This window comes from Bos indicus x Bos taurus, chromosome 27 (assembly GCF_003369695.1).
Source record: "Bos indicus x Bos taurus breed Angus x Brahman F1 hybrid chromosome 27, Bos_hybrid_MaternalHap_v2.0, whole genome shotgun sequence".
Classification (NCBI taxonomy): Eukaryota; Metazoa; Chordata; class Mammalia; order Artiodactyla; family Bovidae; genus Bos; species Bos indicus x Bos taurus.
Window position 1 is genome coordinate 31,698,609 of NC_040102.1, and position 25,390 is coordinate 31,723,998.

Consider the following 25,390-nt stretch of genomic DNA (forward strand, 5'->3'; position numbering starts at 1 on the left):
AAGACTCTACACATGGACATCTCCAGATGGTCAATACTGAAATCAGATTGATAATATTCTTTGTAGCCAAAGATGGAGAAGCCCTATACAGTCAGCAAAAACAAGACTAGGAGCTGACTGTGGCTCAGATCATGAACTCCTTATTGCAAAATTCAGACATAAATTGAAGAAACTATGGAAACCCACTAGACCATTTAGGCATGACCTAAATCAAATCCCTTATGATTATACAATGGAAGTGACAAATAGACTCAATGGATTAGATCTGATAGACAGAGTGCCTGAAGAACTATGAACGGAGGTTCATGACACTGTACAAGAGGCAGTGATCAAGACCACCCCCATTAAAAACAAATGCAAAAAGGCAAAATGAGTGTCTGAGGAGACCTTACAAACACCTGGGCAAAGAAGAGAAGTGAAAGGCAAAGGAGAAAAGGAAAGATAAACCCATCTGAATGCAGAGTTCCAAAGAATAGCAAGGAGAGATAAGAAAGCCTTCCTCAGTGATCAGTGGAAAGAAATAGAGGAAAACAATAGAATGGACAAGACTAGAGATCTCTTTAAAAAATTAGAGATACTAAAGGAATATTTTATGCAAAGATGGGCACAATAAAGGACAGAAAAAAGTATGGACCTCACAGAAGCAAAAGATATTAAGAAGAGGGGGCAAGAATACGTGGAGAACTATTCAAAAAAGATCCCCATGACCCAGATAACCATCATGGTGTGATCACTCACCTAGAGCCAGACATCCTAGAATGTGAAGTCAGGTGAACCTTAGGCAGCATCACAATGAACAAAGCTAGTGAAGGTGATGGAATTCCAGCTGAGCTATTTCAAATCCTAAAAGATAATGTTGTGAAAGTGCTGCACTCAATATACCAGCAAATTTGGAAAACTCAGCCATGGCCACAGGACTGGAAAATGTCAGTTTTCATTCCAATCCCAAAGAAAGGCAATGCCAAAGAATGTTCAAACTACTGCACAATTGCACTCATCTCACATGCTAGCAAAGTAATGCTCAAAATTCTCCAAGATAGGCTTCAATAGTACATGAACCAAGAACTTCCAGATGTTCAAGCTGGATTTAGAAAAGGCAGAGGAACCAGAGATCAAATTGCCAACGTCCATTAGATCATCAAAAAAGCAAGAGAATTCCAGAAAAACATCAACTTTTGTTTTATTGACTACACCAAAGCCTTTGACTGTGTGGATCACAAGAAATTGTGGAAAATTCTGAAAGAGATGGGAATACCAGACCACCTGACCTGCCTCTTGAGAAATCTGTACGCAGGTCAGGAAGCAACAGTTAGAACTGGACATGGAACAACAGACTTGTTTCAAATTGGGAAAGGAGTACATCAAGGCTCTATGTTGACCCCCTGCTTATTTAACTTATATGCAGAGTACACCATGGGAAATGGCAGGCTGGATGAAGCACAAGCTGGAATCAAGATTGTCAGGAGAAATATCAATAACCTCAGATGTGCAGATGATACCACCCTTATGGCAGAAAGTGAAGAGGAACTAAAGAGCCTCTTGATGAGGTGAAAGAGAAGACTGAAAAAGCTTCTTTAAAACTCTACATTCAGAAAATGAAGATCATAGTATCCGATCCCATCACTTCATAGCCAATAGATGGGGAAACAGTGGAAACAGTGACAGACTTTCTTTTCTTGGGCTCCAAAATGACTGCAGATGGTGACTGCAGCCATGAAATTAAAAGACACTTGCTCCTTGGAAGAAAGATATGACCAACCTAGACAACATATTAAAAGGCAGAGACATTACTTTGCCCATCAGAGGTCCATCTAGTCAAAGCTATAGTTTTTCCAGTGGTCATGTGTGGATGTGAGAGTTGGAGCCTAAAGAAAACTGAGTGCCAAATAATTGATGCTTTTGAGCTGTGGTGCTGGAGAAGACCCTTGAGAGCCCCTTGAACTGCAAGGAGATCCAACCAATCAATCCTAAAGGAAAGCAATCCTGAATGTTCATTGGAAGGACTGATGATGAAGCTGGAGCCTCAATACTTTGGCCACCTGATGCAAAGAACTGACTCATTGGAAAAGACATGATTCTGGGAAAGATTGAAGGCAGGAGGAGACAGGTATGACAGAGGATGAGATGGTTGGATGGCATCACCGACTCAATGGACATAAGGTTGAGCTCTGGGAGCTGGTGATGGACAGCGAGGCCTGGCGTGCTGCAGTCCAAAGGGTCGCAAAGAGTTGGACAGGGCTAAGTGACTGAACTGAACTGACCTGATGTTTCTCTTAGTATTTCAAGGGAGTATCCCAGTTGTGGAAGCTAACTAATTGACTGTATAATAAGTTAATGAGTAACAGACAGAAAATTGTCTGACTTACAGTCTTACTACTGTGCCATGTGCCTCTGGCTGTTGGATATCTACTCCCAGTCTCCTACATCAGGTCTGTTGATACCTTTGCTTGAGACAAATTAAGTGGCTCAATGGACCACCAGGATGAAATATGATAGCACATAGCATGGCCTTCCAAATGCCATCCCCATGAAGCACTTCCAGGAAAGATATTCTTAACGCTCAGCTGGGTCTGGAAAACTCAAAGTTTCTCCAGAAAGTGACCTTTCTCTCCATCTAATTATGCATCCACATTTGACTTTTCTTATGCTCAATTTTCTTTATGACTTCTCTTTGCACTTTATTTCCTTTTTTCAAATAAATGTTTAAAAAACTGGCATTCCTTTTCTGGTCCCTTCTCCAATACTGTAAAGAAAAAGCAAAAGAATTGAAAGATTCAAATGATAGTCTGGCCAGCAAAATGCTCACTGGCAACCACAGAATTCCTTCTGTGAATATAAGGAGATGAGGCTTCCCAGATGGCGCTAGTGGTAAAGAACCCGCCTGCCAATGCAGGAGACGAAAGAGATGCGGGTTTGATCCCCGCATGGGAAGATCCCCTGGAAGAGGGCATGGTACCCATCCCAGTGTTCTTGCCTGGAGAATCCCATTGACAGAGGAGCCTGGTGGGCTACAGTCCAAAAGGTCGCAAAGAGTCTGACATGACTGAAGCGACTTGACGGGTAACACATGCATATACAGAGAAGTAGAACCGGCCGTCAGGCAGTCAGCGTGAGCCTTGGTGATGCTACAGCGAACAAACTTTAACGTTCACTTAGCGGTCACTGTGTGTGACCCAGAAAGTGGCTGGGGAGGACATTGTCTCCGCCTGTGCATTATAAGTTTAGAAAAGCGAGAGTTAACTCAGTATCTGTTGTGATGACTGTGATTTTACTCTCCGTGTCTGGAGAAACGAGAGTGAGAACTCTACATGACGACTTTGTCTCCTTCGTGGAAATACAGACGGTACAGATGTACAGCCTGCCCTGTTGTGGCTTTGTTTTCTGTCCTTGTTTGTTGTTGGTTTTTCCTACTGTTTGTCTAAGTTGGAACCTCCTCAGTGATGATGGGCACCTGTCAGTATTCATACAGTGGCTTCTGGAAGCTAGGAATTAAGAGAGACTTGGGGTCATGATCATCTGTTGATCAGGGAGTTGAAGTCTGAAACCCCCTTTCAGGAATTCTAAACTGGTCAGAGTCAGGGCAAAATTTTCTCATGTTGTACTCTGCTCTGGTGCTTTAGATTCTGTAATTAATTAGCTTAATTAACTAAAATTAATTCAATTAATTAACTTAAATTAATTAAACCTATTAACTTAGATTTAATGGTCAGGATGCCACTGTCTTAGGGACTACTTTGCTCAGATAAGGCATTTAAACTTTCTCTGACAGTTTCTGCATCTGTAAAATAAGACTTGCTAATCCCTGGTGGCTCAGAGGTTAAAGCGTCTGCCTGCAATGCAGGAGACCTGGGTTTGATCCCTGGGTTGAGAAGATCTCCTGGAGAAGGAAATGGCAACCCACTCCAGTATTCTTGCCTGGAGAATCCCATGGATGGAAGAGCCTGGTGGGCTACAGTCCACAGGGTCCCAAAGAGTCGGACACGACTGAGCGACTTCACTTCACTTCAATCTAATCGTAGGCTTCCCAGGTGGCGCTAGTGGTGAAGAATCCATCTGCAATGCAGGAGACATAAAAGACGCGGGTTCGATCCCTGGGTTGGGAAGATCACGACAAGAAGGGAATGGCAACCCACTCCAGTATTTTTGCCTGGAGAATCCCATGGACAGAAGAGCCTGGAGGGCTGCAAGTCCATGGGGTTGCAAAGACTTGGGCATGACTGAAGCAACTTAGCACGCATTCTACTTGTGACCTGATTTTTCCCAGGTATTGAGTTAATATTTGTAAAACTTCTGAGCAGTCAGATTAGAAAGCCTTGGGTCAGTGCCACATATTCTGACTCTACTGATCTATATTGAATATATGGTGAGAAATTGAAGTCTGAGCAGCATTTCTGGTTGGTTCTAAGCACAGAGCATTGCCTTAAACTTAAACTTGGATTAGATTTAATCCAACTGACTTACTTGAACTCCCTGAGTCTACTATCTAAATCCCAAATCTGTCTTGTCTTCCTGTTTCTTTTTCTGATTAAAAAAAAAATGATACAAGAAATCCTCATGTCTATGGTTATTTTTTGAGCCATGTGCTCAGTTGTGTCCAACTCTTTGTGACCCTATGGACTGTAGCCCACCAGCCTCTTCTGTCCATGGGATTTTCCAGGCAAGAATACTGGAGTGGGTTGCCCTTTCTTCCTCCAGGAGATATTCCTGACCCAGGGATCAAACCCGCATCTCATGTCTCCTGCACTGCAGGCAGATTCTGTACCTGCCAAGCCATCAGAGTTTTACTTTATTGCATAAGCTGGAACCTTTGGGTTGGCAGCACTAAGCCAGGTTCTATAGTCAATGAGGACTTAAATCACGGCCTGAACTGCCCAAGGAGGTGAGCCTTCCTCAATTAAGGATTTTAAGAGAGTGGGAGGGGACTTCCTGGTGGTCCAGTGGTTAAGAATCCATCTTCCAATGCAGTGGATGTGGGTTCAGTCCCTGGTCAGGGAACTAAGACCCCCAATGCTGTGCCTGTGCACTAAAAGTAGAGACCCTCATGCACCCACTAGAGAGAGCTCGGGCACCACAGTGAAGACCCAGTGAAGCCAGTAATAATAGTAATTTTTTAAAAAGAAAATGGGAAAATGCAGGAGAGCCTGCAGCTTGGGACTCAGATGAGGTATGCTGGAAAGAAGTGGTCCTTTTTAGCAGGGCAGAATTTTTTTGTTCATCTGTTTCTTTTTGTTTTTTTTCTTCCTGAACCACAAGATGGCCATCTGAGGCATGTTTCTGGGCTGGCCTTAACTCTCCAGCACCAAAGTGTTTCACAGTTCCTAGAAATTCCAGGCTTCATGGGAGATTCTGGGCTTTAAGGGGCCTGTCCTGCTCAGAGCAGCGTGATGGTGATTCTCATGGCTGCATGGGGAGGAAGAAGAGGATGATGCACAGAGAGAAAAACAGAATCCCGGGGGTCTTGCACAGAAGAGAGCAGCATTTAGCTTTTTCTGAGAGAGAAATCCTTCCATCACATTCCCCTTTGTCTAGAAACCTGCCGCTGTTCTTGATTTTTACATTGTCATGTCCAAGCATTGGGATGGCTTTTTGAGTTTATTAGAACCAAGAAGGGTTCTGATCCTGAGCAGAAGTCATCGATGTTTTCATCCTTGTGATATATGATTAGTCAATGACTAGGAAACTAATATTTTTTTTAATAATCTTAAACAGCCATATCTAGGAAGAGATGAGTTAGAGTGCACATTCCCCTTCTTATCTTGTTGTTCCTGACTCAAAAACCAGTCTACCTGCTGAAATAACTGGAAGAAGAATTCATTTCTAGCAGGAAGCATGAGTAAATCATGATGCTTCCTCTTCGTTATCAGAGTCATTGAGATGTACGATGGAGTTTTAGTTCTTCCTTTGACATTTGTCCAGTTAATCATGAGGACAAAGCTCCTTTCTTTTCATTAAAAAAAAAAATGTTTTATATGGACTACTTTAAAATCTTTACTGAGTTTGTTACACTGTTGCTTCTGTTGTTTATGTGTTGGTTTTTTTGGCTACAAGTCATGTGGGATCCTAGCTCCCTGACCAGTGGTCAAATCTGCACCCCCTGCTTTGGAAGGAGAAGTTTGAACTCCTGGACCACCTGGGAAGTCCCGACAAATGTCCTTCCTGGGACCTGAATGCCAGTGGGCACTGGTTTGGTACTGGGCAGAGCACACAGCTTGAGCTAGTAGACCCTGAACTCCACGTCACCCTGCCTCCCGTGGCCTGGCTGTGTGTTCCAGATCTGTCCTCACGAGCCCTGGCAGCAGCTTTTCTGCAACGGCCTGAAGAACAAAATCCTGACGCAACGTCTCTCCAATGACTTTGCTGGGATGACCTTTCCTGACGCTTGCCAGTAAGTGAAGGGAAAACCTCTCCTCGGTTTCGTGCCACGCGCTCTTTCCCCAAAGCTCACAGAGGGCTCGCTGTAGGCTTGGTGACAGGCCCCTAAGGCCTAAGGATGAGTAAGTTGGAGCGTCTGCCGCCTGAGCTGGGGGTTACAGTCCGTGCGGGACAGGTTCATGGCTGTCCCAGTTGGCTCCCTGGCTGTGAGTTACTGCAGGGTGGACTCACTCTCCGCCAATGTCCAAATGTTCAGAGAACATTTCCTGTTTGAGAGGCCCTCCCCCTGCTGAGGGGCGGTGTCCCCCCGGGCGCAGAGCCCAGCACAGCACCCGGCCCCCATCACTGTGAGTGGGTGCTCTGCTCTCCTGTCTCACCTCACCCCTCCTCGTCTTCTCTCCAGGCTCTGCTTCACAAAGATGCACCTCATGCTGATCGCCATCGAGTACAAGTCAGCCTGCCACGGTTACTGGTATCAGTGAGGCTTCGAACCTCTTCAAATTCTTTGAGGACACTCTTTAAAGATTATGATTTCGGCAGAGACACAGCCGTAACTAAGCTTGTGGCCCTGTGGTGAGAGCTGGCCTCTCAGGCACCCAGGCAGCTGTGGTGCCTTTGATACTATCTATGAACACTGGGGTTCGAAAGGTTACCCTAGTGGGTGGGCAAAGGCTTTGCCTCTGTTGCGGTGGTCTTGCCCCAGTGTCTTTCATGATCAGGAGAGAGAGACGACAAGATCACCTTCTCAGATCTGTTCCTCTTAATATATTCCCAGATCTTGTAAGGCTTGACCGTAGATCATACAATGAAATAGAATTATTTGTGATCAAAGTGTTCCCACAAACCTTAGAAAGCCTTAGAAACTAATCTGAAAAATATGAAAAAAAAAATGGGGATTTGACTGACCTATGGGGCAAAGTTTGCTATTGATCAGGTAGATGAAAGAAAGAGTTACCCTTATTAGACCATAAGCATTTCCTGAAAATGCATAGGATAATATAAGAAGTATGAGAAGTGATCATACAATAAAAAAAGAAAATCCAGAATCAGCCACAATGATATAGAGATAAAAGATGCCGGAAAACAAGAAAAAGTGGGGCTTAAGTGGAATGGGAGACAAGAAACATGCAGCTTGTTTGTATTTTTTTTTTTTAGTGGAAAACTTCCTTTAATTCTGAAGTAAATTGTAATCAATAGACTAGGTTCAGAACCTGGCTCTGATTTGCCAAATCAGTGGCCTTGGAGAAGTGTCCATCACCTGTAAAATGAGGATGTCACGCAAATGAATTCCTAGGATCACTTCCAGCTCTAAGACTAACATTACCAGGAACCTAGAATCATAGGAAACCCTCAAAAATTCAGTAATTTGAATGATATCAGGATAAGTATCTGAAAAGTTAGAAAGAAGGAATAATGTGTCATGTACAAAGAGTGTAGAAGGTATCTGAGGGAAAGGACTCAGCAGGGTATGTCACAAAGCAAGTCCTTAAGGAGAGTGAAGACTGGTATCCTCTGGCTGCTACATTTTATTTAACAATTCCACCATGCTCATGAAAATTTCAAAATCTAAACCCATGTCCAAGTTCCCTTTCTGCTGGAAATAGATGAGAGTGAAGAAGTTGGTGTCTTACTTCACAGGGAAGGTAGTTTGAGTTTCAGAGCAGCCTGAAGCTTGATCAGGGTTTTAACATCTGATCAGGTTTTAACATCTTTGGCCTTCAACGACTGGGATTATACATCAGAATTATTTGCAAAGGTTTAAAGACAGAGAATTCAAAACCCCACTTCTGAAAAATAGACATAGAATTCAAAAATACCACTTATAAAACCCAAATCTGTGATTTGGTTTTGAATCTCCATAATACAGTCATTTTTGTTCACTGGCAGTCAGAAATGACTGGGCCAAATGCTCTTAATACCGTTTCCACATTTAACATCCCAGATTTCTATCAACTTTATTAGGGTGACTGTTAGGACACCGTGGACCAGAAACATGAGTGAGCAGCTAAGTTTCATGTATATTCAAGAAGTTCTGATGCTGTTTACTTCCTAGCAGACATCCACCCCCAAGGAGAGAGACACCTGCTCTGACATAGATTTAACTCTGGTTTTTCTTGAAAGAGTCAGAGTTGCATCAAAAGAATAAAATCCTGATTTGGCAAAGATATTGGTAATAGCAGTCTTACATGATTGCTGGTTCCTGAGCAACACTACTTTAAGCATTTCACTTACATGAACTCCCGAATCCTCACAACAACACTGTAAGAAGGGTACAATTATTTGCTCCATTTTATGGAGGAGGAGCTAAGAAAAGGTAAATAGTTTTCCCAAGCTCGCACCACACCCAAGGGGCAAAGGAGAATCTGAACTCAGTCTGGGCACTTACGTGATTGGAGCTCTTCTGGTCACCTGGCTGTGCTAAATCCACCCAGTCATTACACAGAATAAAAGCAGGGCAACTCAGTGCTGCACTTTAGGCAAGTATATTGAAAAACTAGGGGAAACCTATCTCTCCTCACTTTTTATTTTCTTTTCTAATTGATACACTTGCGTAGGCTCTAGGATGGGCAAAAGCCCTGGGTAATCCTCAGAGTCTGTCTTGGGGAATAATTTATCACCTGGTAAGCGGTAAAGCTGGATCAGATCCCAGTTAGAGAATTTCCTGAGTCTGTTCCAGGGGCCAGCATATTCTAACAGAGCAGCTTGTCGTGATTCATGAAGACAGGGGCAAGTCTTTGGAAAAAGTTCACCTTTTCTTGCAAATGCAACCAGAGAAGTTATCACAACAGTATCTTCATAACTAAGTATTCAATTTGAGTTCAGAGGACCCTGCCTTTAAAAAAGGACATATTAAGATGCAACTTGAGCATATGCTTCTTGAGCGGTGGACATCAGCCCATGATATTGGAGCAGGGGAGGCACAATCCATGCTTTTCAGGCTTAAAAGCAATCATTCCATGAATGTGTTAGTCAGTCAGTACTCAGAGAAAGCGCCACACAGGGTTTCATATAACAATCTACTTGAACACAGCTCTTCAGCATCTTTTACTCTCGGCATAGATCTGAAGAGCTTTTGTTACACAAGCTCTTTTATTTTTGTAAGGCTCTCATACTTGCACATTACTTTGGAATATCCTAACAACAGACTAAGTTTTGCCCAAATGAAGACTTGACCTCTTTCCATTGTGAATATGATAGGAAGGGTGTGTTTTAAAGGAGGAAAGGAGAACTTTGATCATGTACAAACAAAGTGAGGGAAGGCACAGGGTTATAAGACCTAACAATATTGGAGGTCTAAATTAAAGGAAATAAAAATGGGAGAGCCTGACAAACAGGGAGAGTTTGAGGAATTCAGATAGTCACAATGGAGTAGCCCATCAAAAAATATTATGGTTGAAATTTATAAGACAGTGTTTGCAAACACCCAAACCATAAGAAAACAGAAAATCAAAATATTCAAGTGGTGCAGAAATAGAAACAGTTCATGTGGTTCCTGCTTTCAAAAATCTTACAATCAAGATAGATGAAAGTGAAGTCAAAGACAAAAGTGAAGTCAAAGACATGAGTTTAAAAATTGTACTGGCCAATAAAAGGAATTTTCTAAAGGGCAAAAAGCCTAATGATGTATGTACACCACTAGAATGACAGTAAGACTAGCAACTGTGTGGCCTTGGCCTCTTTGGCTTTGGATATCTCAAATTAGCAAAGCTTCCTGCATCTGCATTGCTTTGACTGTTTCTGATTCAGGGCATAGTCCAGGGAATGTATGCAGCTCAGGTACTGAGTTTTGACCTGGCTCCCTCTCAGGATATTTGTCCACAATCGATCAATTAAATGCAGTCAAATCCCCATTTTCTACTGTAAATTCCTGCAGTAAAAGGGGATTGAGTCCTATTAACTCTGCCACTTAGAGAATCCATTGGTAAAAACAGATATTGCCCCAGAATTTGGAGGGGGAAATTACTGTATTTTTATTTTCTGTTTCCAGCGGGCTGATATTAAATCCACCTGCTCAAGTTAAGCTCCGTAAGAACACACTAGGGTTCTTTATCGCTGAATCTGCAAAGGATGTCAAAAGGTAAAAATTTTTTTATCACTTTACGGGGAGAAAGCCCTAAAGCAAATACAATTTAATGACAGACGGGCTGAGTCAGCCCCGTGCTGCTTCTGCGTGAAACCTCACGTAAGTCATTCTTGATTTGCTTTCGTTGTCCAGAGCCTTCTTTTACTGTGCCATCTGTCACAGCGATGTGCAGACTCCCGAGCTAATTGAAAAATGTGACTGCAAAAGCAAGGCTCGACGCGCGACAGGCAAGTGCGCTTTCTGTGTCCTCAGCCCAGCTTCGGGGGGTGTGGCCAAAGAAAGGGGAGGGGCTTCATCTCTTAAAGAAGGTATTCTCTTGAACTTGGCCAAGAAGAGACAGATACTTCCCCACTGGGCATCCCAGACCTGAGAATCTGTCTTTTAGAGCTGGAAGAAACCTCACTAGTTCTAGTTCTCTAGTACAACCCCTTCACAGGCTAGACAAATGAGCTCTGGAAGAGATGCATTAATTTTATCCAAGGTCACACAGCCAGCTGCAGCCTCCTCCCAACAGTCCCAGGCACACGGGCGATGAGCCTGTTGACTTTTCTCTATGTATTTCCCTCCCTTTAGTCTGAAAGTTCAGCCTCTATTTGACTGCTTGGTGGGCCGTAAGGGTGGCCCCTCATGACCATTTCTTTTCTTTTTTTAATTTTATTAAGATGTCTTTGACATACAACAGTACTCTTGCCTGGAAAATCTCATGGACGGAGGAGCTTGGTAGGCTACAGTCCCTGGGGTTGCGAAGAGTCAGACATGACTGAGCGACTTCACTTTCACTTTTCACTTTCATGCATTGGAGAAGGAAATGGCAACCCACTCCAGTATTCTCCGTCCCAGGGACGGAGGAGCCTGGTGGGCTGCCGTCTATGGGGTCGCACAGAGTTGGACACGACTGAAGCAATTTAGCAGCAGCAGCAGCAAGGTGTACAACATGATCTGACTGAAACATTTATATCACAATATATGATTGCCATTGTAGCATTAGCTAACACCTCTGTCACAGGGCATAGTTATCATTTCTTCTAGTGTTGGGAACAAAACCGTTCCCTGAGGACTCTGTTCCTTTGCGGATTGTCAGGAGTGTAAAATTTTCTCATTCTGACACAGTAATGAGGAAATGAAACTTTCTCCCTTTACTCAAATTGAACGGGATAGCTCACCAGCAAACCCTTACCACTTAATGGAAGGAAGAGTTAACCTCGAGAACTCACAATAATTTAGTCCCTTCTGGTTGAAAATTTAGTCTCTTTCAGGTACATTAAAGATGGTTTAGGTTAATTCCCAGTGTTTCAGCATTTAATTCAGAATTTGAATTTCCCGTCAGGATTCTTCTTCTCCCTAAGGTTCTTCTCTTCTCCCGAGTGGCAGTCTCTCTGAATGCAGGCATAAACTTGCTAAGCCCCGTGGACAGGAGCATCCTTATGGCTCCTGAGCTCTGTAACTGTCCGCTTCTGTGGCCTCTGCATCAGCAATGAGCGACTGTTCCTCCTGGATGTAGGTCACCTGCCTTGCTGAGATCCATCATCCCTGCCATAGCTACTAGACTTTTTTTTCCCCCCCAGATAGAATTTTCTTTTAAAAAATTATCTTTTACTGAAGTATAGTGGATTTACAGTGTTGTGTTAGTTTCAAGTGTATAGCAAAGTGATTCAAACACACACACACACACACACACACATTTTCAGATTCTTTTTCCATGTAGGCTATTACAGAGTATTGAGTATAGTTTCCTGTGCTATGCAGTACGTCCTCATTTTATCTATTTATATACGGTAGTTTGTGTATGTTACTTTCAAATTCCTAATTTATCTCTCTTCCCCACCTTTCCCCTCTGCTAACCATTAGTTTGCTTTCTATGTCTGTGACTCTATTTCGGTTTTGCAAATAACTTCATTTATATCACGTTCTACCCCTCCAGATTCTACCTATAAGTGAGATCATGTAATATTTGTCTTTGTCTGACTTACTTCACTTAGTGTGATAATCTCCAGGTGCACCCATGGTGGCTCAGATGGTAAAACGTCTGCCTGCAATGCGGGAGACCTGGGTTCGATTCCTGGGTCAGGAAGATCCCCTGGAGAAGGAAATGGCAATCCACTCCAGCACTCTTGCCTGGAAAATCCCATGGACAGAGAAGCCTGATAGGCTACAGTCCATGGGGTCGCAAAGAGTCGGACACGACTGAGCGACTTCACTTTCTTTCTTTCTTTCCACCCATGTTGCTGCAAATAGCATTATTCTATTCTTTTTTAGGGCTGAGTAATATTCTATGGTATATATTTACCACATCTTCTTTATACGTCCTTCTGTCCATAGATATTTAGTTTGCTTCCATGCCTAGGCTCTTGTAAATAGTGCTGCTGTAAAGATTGGTGTGTGGGTATCTCTTTGAATTATGGCTTTCTTTGGATATATGACCAGGAGTGGGATTGATGGATCCTTAGTCTTTTAAGGAACCTCCATACTCTTCTTCATAGTGGCTGCACCGATTTACATTCCCACCAATAGTGTAGGAGGGTTTGCTTTTCTCCACACCCACTCCAGCATTTATTATTTGTAGACTTTTTGATACCTTACTGTAGTTTTTAGTCTCCAGTCTTGAGGTCTGCAAAGCCCCCTTTTCCTATTGTTCTTGTTCAGTCACTAAGTTGTGTCTGACTCTTTGTGACCCCATGGATGCCAGGCTTCCCTGTCCTTCACTATCTCCCAGAGTTTGCTCAAACTCATGTCCATTGAGTTGGTGATGCCATCCAGCCATCTCATCCTCTGCCGCCCACTTCTCCTTCTGCCCTTAATCTTTCCCAGCATCAGGGTCTTTTCCAATGAGCTGGCTCTTCGCATCAGGTGGCCAAAGTGTTGGAGCTTCAGCTTCGGCATCAGTCCTTCCAGTGAATCTTCAGGGTTGATTTCCTTTAGGATTGACTGGTTTGATCTCCTTTCAGTCCAAGGGACTCTCAAGAGTCTTCCTCAGCACCACAGTTCAAAAATGTCAATTCTTCAGCACTCAGCCAACTCTCACATCCATACATGTGATGGACCAACTCTTACATCCGTACATGACACAACCTTTCCCTATACTCCTAGTCTTTTTATTCCTTATGTTCTTTTGGTCTCTTTACACTGTGGGATTTGTTATAATTTTTTAAAATAAATTTCCTTCATTTGCTGCATGCCTGCTAGACAATTTCCAGAGACTTTAAATGGGCTCGTGTGTGTGTGTGTGTTTGTTTTGATTTTCACTAGTTACTCTTGTTTCATGGAGGAGCAGGTTCATGGATCTTTTCTGATTCCATTCCAACCTAAAGGCTCTATCTTAATCCTGTTTATTTTCTCTGACTTTTTGGATTTTTTCTAGAAAACCTTAGACGGTATTGGGTATAGAAAGAAACTATTCCTGTGTCATTTCCTGAAATCTCTATTACCTGTAGAATTTGCAACTGAACACTTAAGTCTAAAGAACACTGTTAATCAAAAGGACTTAAAGAGCCTGTTTGGGGTTCAAAAGTTAAACGTTGACTCTTTTGCCTTCTGTAACAATATGAATCATTCTTAAGGCAATGGTTGAGTCTGACTGGATGGTTGAGTCTGACTGAGTGCAGAAATATCTGATTAAAGAGGTGTGAGTAAGAAAAAAAATACATTGCGTATCATCTTATTATAGTATCTTTATCCCTTATGAAAATTCAGCAAGGTTTCATGAGGTAGACATATCCCTGTAAACACATTGTATGAATCAAACTTTTGCAAATCAATTATACTCACTTATATGCATGCAGTGCTGGCAGTTATTTTGAAAAACAAAAAGTGTTTTATAAATTGAATAACTTCCCCTTTATTTATCTGTCTTTCAAGTGTGTTTTATTATATTCTAACAATGGCACCCCACTCCAGTACTCTTGCCTGGAAAATCCCATGGATGGAGGAGCCTAGTGGGCTGCAGTCCATGGGGCCACTAAGAGTCGGACACGACTGAGCGACTTCACTTTCCCTTTTTACTTTCATGCATTGGAGAAGGAAATGGCAACCCACTCCAGTGTTCTTGCCTGGAGAATCCCAGGGACAGCGGAGCCTGGTGGGCTGCCATCTATGGGGTCGCACAGAGTCGGACACGACTGAAGCGACTTGGCAGCAGCAGCAGTAGCAAAGCAGGAAGTTAAGTGCTCTAGTATGAATTGGAGAGATTTTGATGTAAAGAAAAGGGTTATGCCTTCATATTTGTAGAAATGCAAATTTCATCCACTTCTATAACATGTAATTTATAGTATCTAGGGAATCAGTACACCTTTCAGTTTATAATCTAATGTTTGATCTTCCCCAGAATCTTTCATTCTTTTCACAATAGGATCATTTTTTTTTCTTCTTGCTCCCTTACTATAACTCCATCACCGCTTCTACTGCATCCAGGACAATTCTCAGAAATCTGGTACCAAGATTCTTAAGTAACAGGCAGTGAGTGAGCTAGCTGTTCTTACTTCAGTCTGCCAGATGGTGGCAGCAGAGTACCATTAAACACTCAGGGGCTGGCCGTTCAGGGGAGTGGACTTGAATTTGAATATGAATCTGGAGAGTTCCAACCAAAAATGTGCCAGAGAAGACATCACTGTAGAAGGCGACTACTAGGCCTTATGTATTTAAAAATCATGATAATGTCTTGGAAATTCTCCCAGAGACTAAACTTTCTAAAAGGACTTAGGAATGTACCAATAGATGACAAGAGAAAATTTACTGACTTCAAGTTAGTATACAGATTTCAGGTTGAATATTTTACATTTCAGAATCAGATGAGGTGTATGCCCGGTCCACTCCCATTGCAGAATTCTCTCTTCATTGAGCTAATCAAGCTCACTCAGCCCCATCAACTCCTTCAACCTCCCACACATGTGTGCGTGCAAAGTCACTTCAGTAGTATCCGACTGACTCTTTGTAACCTTGACCCCTTGGACTGTAGCCCACCAGGCTCCTCTGTCCAGGGGATTCTCCAGGCAAGAATACTGGAATGGGTTGCTATGCCCTCATCCAGGGCATCTTCCCAACCCAGGGATCGAACCCACATCTCTTATGTTTCCTGCATGGGCGCCTCCTGGGAAGGAAGCCCTTCCACTTGCTGGACTCAATGAGAATTCAAAACACTTGAATTCTGACCACAGCTGTGCCACTGATTGGCTGTGCTTTGGAAGAGACACATCAGCTTTTGGGATGTCAGCGTCTTCCGTTCCAAACTCAGCTGTCTTCATCACCACTATGGCCGTTTCAGTTCTGATGTTCTGTGATTTATAATCCCTCCTCCATTTTTTTCTGAATAGAATCATACCAGAGGCCCTCCCCTTAAGTTCAAACTCCAACATTTGAGAGAGGCAGCAAGCATGTGATGGTTAAGAACGCTCGGTTCTGCATTGATCACTTCTTTGCTGTGTGACTTGAGGCAAATTATTTAAGCTCTCAGCATGCTTTAGATTTCTGTAAATAATCTTTTGGTGACAATATTATATATTTCCGAGGGTTAAGTGAGAGTATTAGTACATAAAGCGTATACAAATTGAATATATTAATATTGAAAGCACTAAGACGTGTTCCTGGCCAATAGTAAGTACTGCATGTCAGATAGGGCTTCCCAGGTGGTGCTAGTGGTGAAGAACCCACCTGTCAACGCAGGAGACAGGAGTTCAGTCCCTGGGTTGGGAAGATCCCCTGGAGAAGGGCATGGCCACCCACTCCAGTATTCTTGCCTGGAGAATCCCACGGGCAGAGGAGCCAGGTGGGCTACAGTCCAAACGGTCGCAAAGAGTTGGACAGACTGAAGCGACGTAGCACACAGGTGCGTGCACACACACACACAGTAACAATCACAGAACCCAGGGGAACACAAACTCAGAAGGAGTCTCATTATTTTGCTCACCAATGAAATTCAGATGAAATAAGAATTGGCAGAGACGTCTTGGTTCAGTTCAGTTCAGTTCAGTCGCTCAGTCGTGTCTGACTCTTTGAGACCCCATGAATTGCAGCACGCCAGGCCTCCCTGTCCATCACCAATTCCCGGAGCTTACCCAAACTCATGTCCATTGAGTCGGTGATGCCATCCAACCATCTCATCCTCTGTTGTCCCCTTCTCCTCCTGCCCTCAATCCCTCCCAGCATCAGAGTCTTTTCCAATGAGTCAACTCTTCACATCAGGTATTGGAGTTTCAGCTTCAACATCAATCCTTCCAATAAACACCCAGGACTAATCTCCTTTAGGGTGGACTGGTTGGATCTCCTTGCTATCCAAGGGACTCTCAAGAGTCTTCTCCAACACCACAGTTCAAAAGCATCAATTCTTCAGCGCTCAGCTTTCTTCACAGTCCAACTCTCACATCCATACATGACCACAGGAAAAACCATAGCCTTGACTAGACGAACCTTTGTTGGCAAAGTAATGTCTCTGCTTTTCAATATGCTGTCTAGGTTGGTTATAACGTTCCTTCCAAGGAGTAAGCATCTTTTAATTTCATGGCTGCAGTCACCATCTGCAGTGACTTTGGAGCCCAAAAAAATAAAGTCTGACACTGTTTCCACTGTTTGCCCATCTATTTCCCATGAAGTGATGGGACCGGATGCCATGAGCTTCATTTTCTGAATGTTGAGCTTTAAGCCAACTTTTTCACTCTCCACTTTCACTTTCATCAAGAGGCTCTTTAGTTCTTCACTTTCTGCCATAAGGGTGGTATCATCTGCATATCTGAAGTTATTGATATTTCTCCCGGCAATCTTGATTCCCACTTGTGCTTCCTCCAGCCCAGCGTTTCTCATGATGTACTCTGCGTATAAGTTAAATAAGCAGGGTGACAATATACAGCCTTGACGAACTCCTTTTGGAACCAGTCTGTTGTTCCATGTCCAGTTCTAACTGTTGCTTCCTAACCTGCATACAGGTTTCTCAAGAGGCAGGTCAGGTGGTCTGGTATGCCCATCTCTCAGAATTTTCCACAGTTTATTGTGATCCACACAAAGGCTTTGGCATAGTCAATAAAGCAGAAATAGATGTTTTTCTGGAACTTTCTTGCTTTTTCGATGATACTTATTCAAACCCATTCCTCGATCTCTTTTGGATTCAGAGCATGAAGATTGTGGTAGGACCAGCCCTCAGAGCAGGAAGAATCCTATGTAATTAGATAAGTTACTGGGCAGAAACTTTCCCAACCTCAGCTATGCAGTTCACTGCCTGCCATTTCAGCACTGAATTCTCTTAATACCTAATTTTTTGAACAGTGGTCCTCATCCAGAGCAGGGAGGGGCACACGGGGTTCTCTGGACGAGATAGGCTGGAGAGAGAGGGCTTAAGGAAAGTCGTGTCCAAACTCCCCTAATCTCCACCCTCTAGAGCTAATTTATATTCCTCCTTAAAATGTTAATGTTCATGATGGAGTCGCCAAAAAGGAGAGAGGAGTGATGAAGAGGAAACTGGAAAGAAGGTGTGAGCGGAGCCAGGGACAGGCAGTGTGGAGTGTGAGTGTCGCTCAGTCATATCCAACTCTGTGTGACCCCATAGACTATAGCCCGCCAGGCTCCTCTGTCCATGGAATTCTCCAGAAAAGAATATGGGCGTGGGTTTCCATGCCCTTCTCCAGGGGTTCTTCCCAACCCAAGGATGGAACCCGGGTCTCCTGCATTGCAGGCGGATTCTTCACACTCGGAGCCACCAGGGAAGCCCCCAGGGAGAGGCAAAAATGATGTTTTGAATAGGAGGCCCTAATTTGAATTTATCCTACTTCACAGTTTTCTTTAGATCTGGCCTCGGGTCGCTTTTTTCATCTTCATCCCATACTAATTGACCTCTTTAAGAAGGGAGTCAGCCCAGCCAGTGTTCCCCAGGGATGGGCATTCCAAACCCAGAAGCCTGAGTTCTTACCCCTGTAATGAGTCAAGCAGCTCATCTCTCTAGCTTGGCTAAAAGTTGTCCAAGATCTCCTGCAGCACCAATGGCTATGGGCAGGAGAGAGCACAGGTGTTCCTAAGTGGTTCTTCATCTCTAAAGCAGGGTCAGGGATCATATGTCTACCTAATTCCAGTAAAATGGAAAACAACCTGATAATAGTCCACCAAGACCACACACCAGTATCTTGTGTTCCTGTACTCATGACAGTCGCCATTGTTCTTGTGGCCAATCCAGCACTTGGCTGTAGGGCTGCCTTTTTTGCAGTCTTCTGTGTCCATCTCCACCTGCTCTGTGGCCCTCTCCATATTTCTTATCCCAATGATTACGATAGCATCCTTGCTGTATCTAGTAAGGTATCTAGCAAGATACAGCATCATTGCTGTATCTTTCCCTGTATCTAGCCTCTCTTTAAACCAATCCATGCCATCTTTCATAGCTATAATAATCTTCTTGAAGTTTTGATCATAAACAGATATATAAATAAAAAATCAAAGATGGATGAATGTTATCCCTCCTTTTGCAAGAGGAAGGCATGGGCTTGATTGCTTGTCCTGCTGCTGCTGCAGCTCCTAAGAACAGTGTTTCTTGTCTGGAAGACCTGGTATCACTTCTTAGGTGTGTCCCAATGACTGGTAGATTGCAGAATTTTCCAACAGTGTACCTACTGAGTAGACTGGAGCAGGTTCAGAATCAGCCAAATAAGGCAGAAGTTATTTTCACTCATTGGGACTCTGGTAAGATTTGAGGGAGATAGAAAGGCATAAAATGATTGCTCTCGACATGGAAGTCATGTATGGGGCGTGTTTTTAAAGGTAGTTCTATCGGGTGTGCCAGGAAAGGAGAACGGTTGGCTGTCGTTCTCAAGGAATCATTTCTTGAAGAAGAGAGAAAGGTAATCAAGATGTTGGCGTTACATAGGGCTTTTGTTTTTTGGTTCAGTCACCCACAGGTCTTAGATATCTTAGTTGCCATGTCTTTTTTGATGTCTAATGCTTATAAGGAAACCCTCTTTAGAATATCCATAGAGAAGAAGTCATAATAAGCCTTTAGCTTAGAGCGTTAGGCAAATTTCATTTCATTTTCCCTTGCCTAAAATATGAAAGCATAATTTTTTTTCCACACTGTCAGCTGTAGATAGATTAAAATATAAACAAATCAAGTGGTCAAACTTTCTTAGAAAATGAAATCAGAGAAAACTCAGTTGCTTGTCTACTTCTTTGAGAGAAGGGGAGTTTGCTTCCTAGTTTTATTTTATTCTGAGCTCTCGCCCTCTGAATGTCTGAAGCAGTGAAGAAACTGGGGAGAAAGGCAGTAATAGACCATTGCACATTCTTAACAGCCTCCTCTGGTAAGTGTCCTCTGAAAGAGGACACTTTCAGACTCCTTTTCTGAAATCCATTATGATTATAGAATTTAGAGATGAAGGGACCAAAGAGATCATGTGGAACAGTTGTTTTCCATTCGGAGCCAGCAGCACCCAGCCAGAGACTCCACCCATTCTCAGGCAGACTGTGCCTTCCAGCCCCTATGTCCATGCAGGAAGCTGCCAGCATTATGCAAATCATTTATGTATTCTAAGGAGAGGTTTTATCCCAAAGGACACAAGGGAAGAGTCAAAGCTTTATTTAGCAGAAATTTTGAGAGGTCCATACCTAGTACTCACTGAACCCACCCACCCTCCTCCCACCTTTTTTTAATACCTGGCACACGTCATCTGCTGGAGAGTCAGGCTCTGAGAAAGCAGAGACTTCCCGAAAGTTCCATTGTTCTCCGGCCAGTTTCGGCTTGTTGCCTTCTGCATTCCACAGCTCACTTTCTCTCAGGAGCCCTAAGCCGGCTAGCCTTGAAAGGCTGATGGTTGGTAAAACGCTAGTCCTCGCTCAGATATTTCTTAAGAAGTTCCCTTCCTAAGCCACTTTCCCGCCCAGGGCAAAAAAAGTTAACAGAGAATAAGGAAACATGAGTCAACTTCAAAACCCCATCAAAATTCCATATGTAAAGTGAAGGCTTTCTGAGGATTACAGTCAGGAGCGATCTTATTCCAAACCTGGCTGTTAGCACACCTGTATGATGCAATTACTGCCGATTTAAGCCGACAGATCACATCTGCAAAGGAGGTCCTTCTTCTTTCGAAAGTGTGTTTTGACTCGGTTGATATTTTCTGTAGATTAAAATGGCTCAGAAGGAATTATATCAAAAGAAAAGGGATAGTAGAATATTTCTGTGGCTCATTCTGTCTGCCATTGTCCCAAACCTGGTGAGGTGCAGGCTTAAAGGATTGTCCCAGAGGAACTCTGCATTCTGAGTAGTCTCAGTACAGACAGAGTCTTAGATTCCAGGAGGAAATGTGTATCTTTTCTCCACTTAGGTGGGCGGCCGCAGAGGAGTAGCCATGATGGCTCTTCTTTGACTTTGTCCATCTCCTTGATAACTTCTTCCCGGGCAATGTCCCCCTCTCTGATCATCTGGCAGTCAGGTTCAGGAAAGCAAATCATGCAGGATTTTTGAACCATGAAAGAAAAGCATTTAACTTTCAAAGCATCCTTTAGAATGTTACTTTTCATCACAGTACCAAGTGCCAATTCTTATTGAGCAAGCATGGCTTCCTAGCCCAGTGCTTTGAAAGGATTCCTAGGTTAAATCTCTGCTCTGGAATAAGAGGGACAAGATAGAGTATCAACATGTGGGTGCAGGAAGGCGTCATGGCTCACATGTCACGTTTTTGCTTTTTCCATCTCCAAGCAGCTTCCTGTGGCTCATCTAAAGACTACATGTCACCCGTCCGTGCGTTCATCCTCCTCAATCACCCTTTGAAGCCCCATTCTCATCCCCATTTTGCAGATGAGAAGGTGATCTGCTCTTGTGTTGTTTCCAGATGTCGAAATTCGCACATGTTTTGCGACATATCCCGTGTAAGATCAAGATCCTTCAAAGTTATAAATAAGAAAGGAAGCCTTGAGGGAAAAATGAAGTAAAAGGAAGCAGAATTGGAGGACAACGAATTTCAGCCTGACCAGTACCTGGGGAGGGAGAAGAGGACTTGGCTGAGATCTTTTCTTAGAGCCTGTAGAGACACTAGTGGTAAAGAACCTGCCTGCCAATGCAGGAGATGTAAGAGACACAGGTTCAATCCCTGGGTGGGGAAGATTCCCTGGAGGAGGGCATGGCAACCCACTCCTGGAGAATTGCCTGGAGAATCCCATGGACGAGGAGCCTGGCAACATACAGTCCATAGGGTTGGAAAAAGTTGGACATGACCGAAGCAACTGAGCATGCACCTCGTGACTGCAGACCGCGCTAGCAGCAGAAGGCTCCCCAACGCTACACTCGGGGGTGAGATGGGAGGAGCGACGGATTACAAAGGTGCAGAATGGATAAGAAAGTACACAATGTGTACTTATTTTAAACAGACCATATGGTAGTAACACCTTCACAATCATTTTCACCCACTCTTTAACTCTGCAGAGGAAAATTAAAGAGCTCTCTACCAACCATCCTCTTAGAATTAGACTATAGCTTGAAATTCTCAGCCTCTCCCTAGTCAAGGATGTAGAGCTGTCTCAGTCAATAGGAATAATCCAGAATAAAGGGGTATTATGCCAACTCACCAAGATGGCTCTGCCATTGCAGGGACAACGGTCGTGGTGATGAGAGACAGCCAGGAGGAATACTGTGAACTCCAGGACCCCTACTCAGAAACACGTATGAGCTTCTATAGCGGCTTGAGCATTACTACCAAGTAAGCACCTCAGAGAACCCCGGTTCCCTATCAGTTTTTAAGAATCACTGGGCAACAACAATTTGACTTAAACAGGAATATTAGCTTTATCAGCTCCTATCCTGACTAATGCAATTGTTCCTCACCAACATGAATGCATCACAGCTTCTCCCAATATCACTTAGCTAAGCAAATATACCTCTCCCCGGCATTGTTCCAATCATTTTTACCAATGACAACCATAGGTTATGCACCTGGTTTTCATTCAGATCAGCCCTACTCTGGAAATGTGTGTCAGGGCAAGATTTCAGCTCTTTCCCAGTTTTTTTGGTTTTTTTTTTTTTTCTGTTATTAATCCAACCCTTTATTTTGAGCAAATTGATGCGAGACACAAATTGATGATGGTGTTTGGTTTTAGGTCTGCAAAATAGGGCCAATAAATTTTCCCTCCCCTACTCAAATTCCTACATCTCTTTAGTCCATGAAAACCCTGATTAAGCTGAATTCAGGGTTGTAGGTGAAGAGTGTGCGATCTGTTTAGTCAATTTTTAAATAGAGGGGTGATATAAAGGTTCTATCACCCCGGATTTTATTGTAAATAACTCTGTAGCATATCGGCAACGTTTCAACTTAGTAGCTGTAACATACCAGGAAAATCTTTCATGATTGAGAATTGTCATCAGCTGTGAGTAAATATTACATTTTCTTCAGAGCATAGAAATCGTGCTGTGGCATTACACAGTGTTCAGGGCAAACACTGGTCCTCAGCTGTGTGACCTTGAGCAAGTTGCTTTACTTCTTGGTCTCAGTTCTGATTTAAGGGAGTATAGTAGTGATGAAGACCCTGAGCTTCTTTGTAATGACTGAATGAGATGAGGTATTTAAAACACTTTACTTGATTCCTGGCTGGGAGTAAGCATTCGTTAAATGTTCCATATTATTGCAACGATCAGTTCTTGTATCTGGGTATGAAATTGGACGGCAAACATGGTAGGTGCAGAGCCTTCCAGGGATGTGGATTTTGAGATAAACCCTTGATCTTATTTTGCTATAATCCACGTCTTTCTTTTAATGCATGGGGCGTCTGGTTTCTGTTTACTGGAGGGTTCTGGATGGATGGGTCTGGTTAACAGAGGTTTTGCTGTACTTGTCCAGCAGGCGAGGCAGGTGTCAGACGTCTGAGCCCCAAAGGTGCCATCTCTCGGTGGTGTGCTTTCTGAGAGGCATATAAAAGTCTAGAAATTACATTCTCTGTTCTCCTATTCTATGCTATTGCCTTCTATTCCAGGATTTTCTGAAACCTAAGTGAGGTAATCTACATGAAAGGATTACAGACTTTTTGGAGGAAAGAGTCTATAGAATCTCAGGAATTTTGCCTTACTCACATCCGCAAGATAGCAGTGGCATCTGTAGATAGTTCTCTGTCTTTTTTGGTCTTGCCGCATGGCTTGCAGGGTCTTAGTTCCCTGACCAAGGTTGGAATTCAGGGCCATAGCCATGAAAGTGCAAAGTCCTAACCACTGGCCTGCTGGGGAACGCCCTGCTTTTCCTTGGAAATGGTTGGTAATGCACTATGCAGTGAGTAGCTCTGTGTGCTCAGTAGGCACTCTGCTGGGTGTATTGTTAGATGCAGAAACCATGTTTCAGCCCCCGGGAAACCCAGTTGGGTATACCAGATGCATTCAGATAAATTAATTTGAGGCCAAATAAGGCAGCATCCCTTCCAGGGCTACACTGATGATTCTGGCAAGAGGTCAAGGAGGAAGAGGTCAGTGGGGGCTGGGTGGATTGTTCCAGAGTGTTTCCTGTAGGAAGTGGGGTGGGATTGGGAGAAAGATAACAGCATGGGATCTCTAGTCCTGTGACAGACGTGATACGGGCAAGTCGTGGGAAACACATGGAGCCCTCTGTGTCTGAATACCATGACTAGGGGTGGGAATGTATGATGGAGTGAGGAACAATGTCTCAGATTTCTCAAGAAAGCACTCTTGGTTGTTGGTATTGCCCACGTGTGAATATATGCATGTATGTTACATTTGTGTTAATGCAAAGTTGTTGCAAAAACATAATTCCACTCTGAAAAGTGTTTTGTGACTGTAAAGACAGCATATGTGACAACACATAAAATGCTCCAACCATGTTTATACTTTCATTTATTCTTTCCTGTGTCTTCTCTGTGATATGAGAGGATTGGCAAGTCATGGATAATGAGAACCCACAGAAAATCCAATTTCAGCTATTGAGTTTCACTGACTTTTCTCACCATTCTTTAACACAGCTCTAAGGACAGAATCATGGATGTTTTCCCCATTGTCTTTAATTTCTTTATTGTCTGTAATAAATAAGGAAATGGTGTAAAGCAGGCATCTAAAAGGAAAATTTTAACCAATAATTAGAGAAATGCAAATCAGAACTACAATGAGATATCAGCTCACACCAGTCAGAATGGCCATCATCAAAAAATGTATAAACAATTAATGCTAGAGAGTGTGTGGAGAAAATTGAACCCTTCTCCACTGTTGGTGGGAATTTAAATTGGTATAACCACTACACAAAACAGTATGGCAAGTCCTTTAAAAACTAAAAATAGTACGACCATAAGACCTAGCAATCCCACTCCTGGGCAAAGCTGTAATTCATAAAGATAACATGCACCCCAGCGTTCATTGCAGCACTATTTACAATAGTCAGGACATGGAAGCAACCTAAATGTGCATCAACAAAGGAATGGATAAAAAAGATGCGGTACATATATACAATGGAATATTACTCAGCCGTAAAAAGAATAAAACAATGCCATTTGCAGCAACATGGATGGGCCTAGAGATTCCCACACTGAGTGAAGTCAGGCACAGAAAGACAAGCGTCATATGATGTCACTTATATGTAGGCGCTAAAAAAGGCTACAAATGAACTTACTTACAAAACAGAAGTAGAGTCATGGATATCGAAAACAAACTTACGGTTACCAGGGGATAAGGGAGGGGTATAAATTGGGACTGACATACACATACTATATGTAAAATAGATAAACTATAGGGAAAATTTTTTAAAAGGGAGTGGATATATATGTATATTTTACATATATATGTAACTGCTTTACTTTGCTGTGTACCTGAAACTAACACATTATAAATCAACTATACTCCAATAATGTTTTTTAATTTTTAATTGGAGGATAATTGCTTTACAATGTAGGGTTGGTTTCTGCCACACATCAACATGAATCAGTCATAGGTACACATATGTCCCCAATTTTTAAAAAAGGAGAATTGGTCCACATGGCCTGGTCCATCTGCAG

General features: G+C 43.0%; 1 protein-coding gene across 1 annotated transcript in view; it reads left to right on the top strand.

Moving 5' to 3' along the window:
* Window positions 1–25,390, top strand: part of KCNU1 (potassium calcium-activated channel subfamily U member 1) — a 116,029-nt gene that overhangs the window by 21,885 nt on the left and 68,754 nt on the right. Inside the window, exons 6-9 of the mRNA XM_027530049.1 lie at window positions 6,273–6,385; window positions 6,776–6,850; window positions 10,589–10,764; window positions 22,002–22,110. Of these exons, the coding sequence (XP_027385850.1) occupies window positions 6,273–6,385; window positions 6,776–6,850; window positions 10,589–10,764; window positions 22,002–22,110 (473 nt within the window). The remainder of the gene's footprint in view (window positions 1–6,272; window positions 6,386–6,775; window positions 6,851–10,588; window positions 10,765–22,001; window positions 22,111–25,390) is intronic.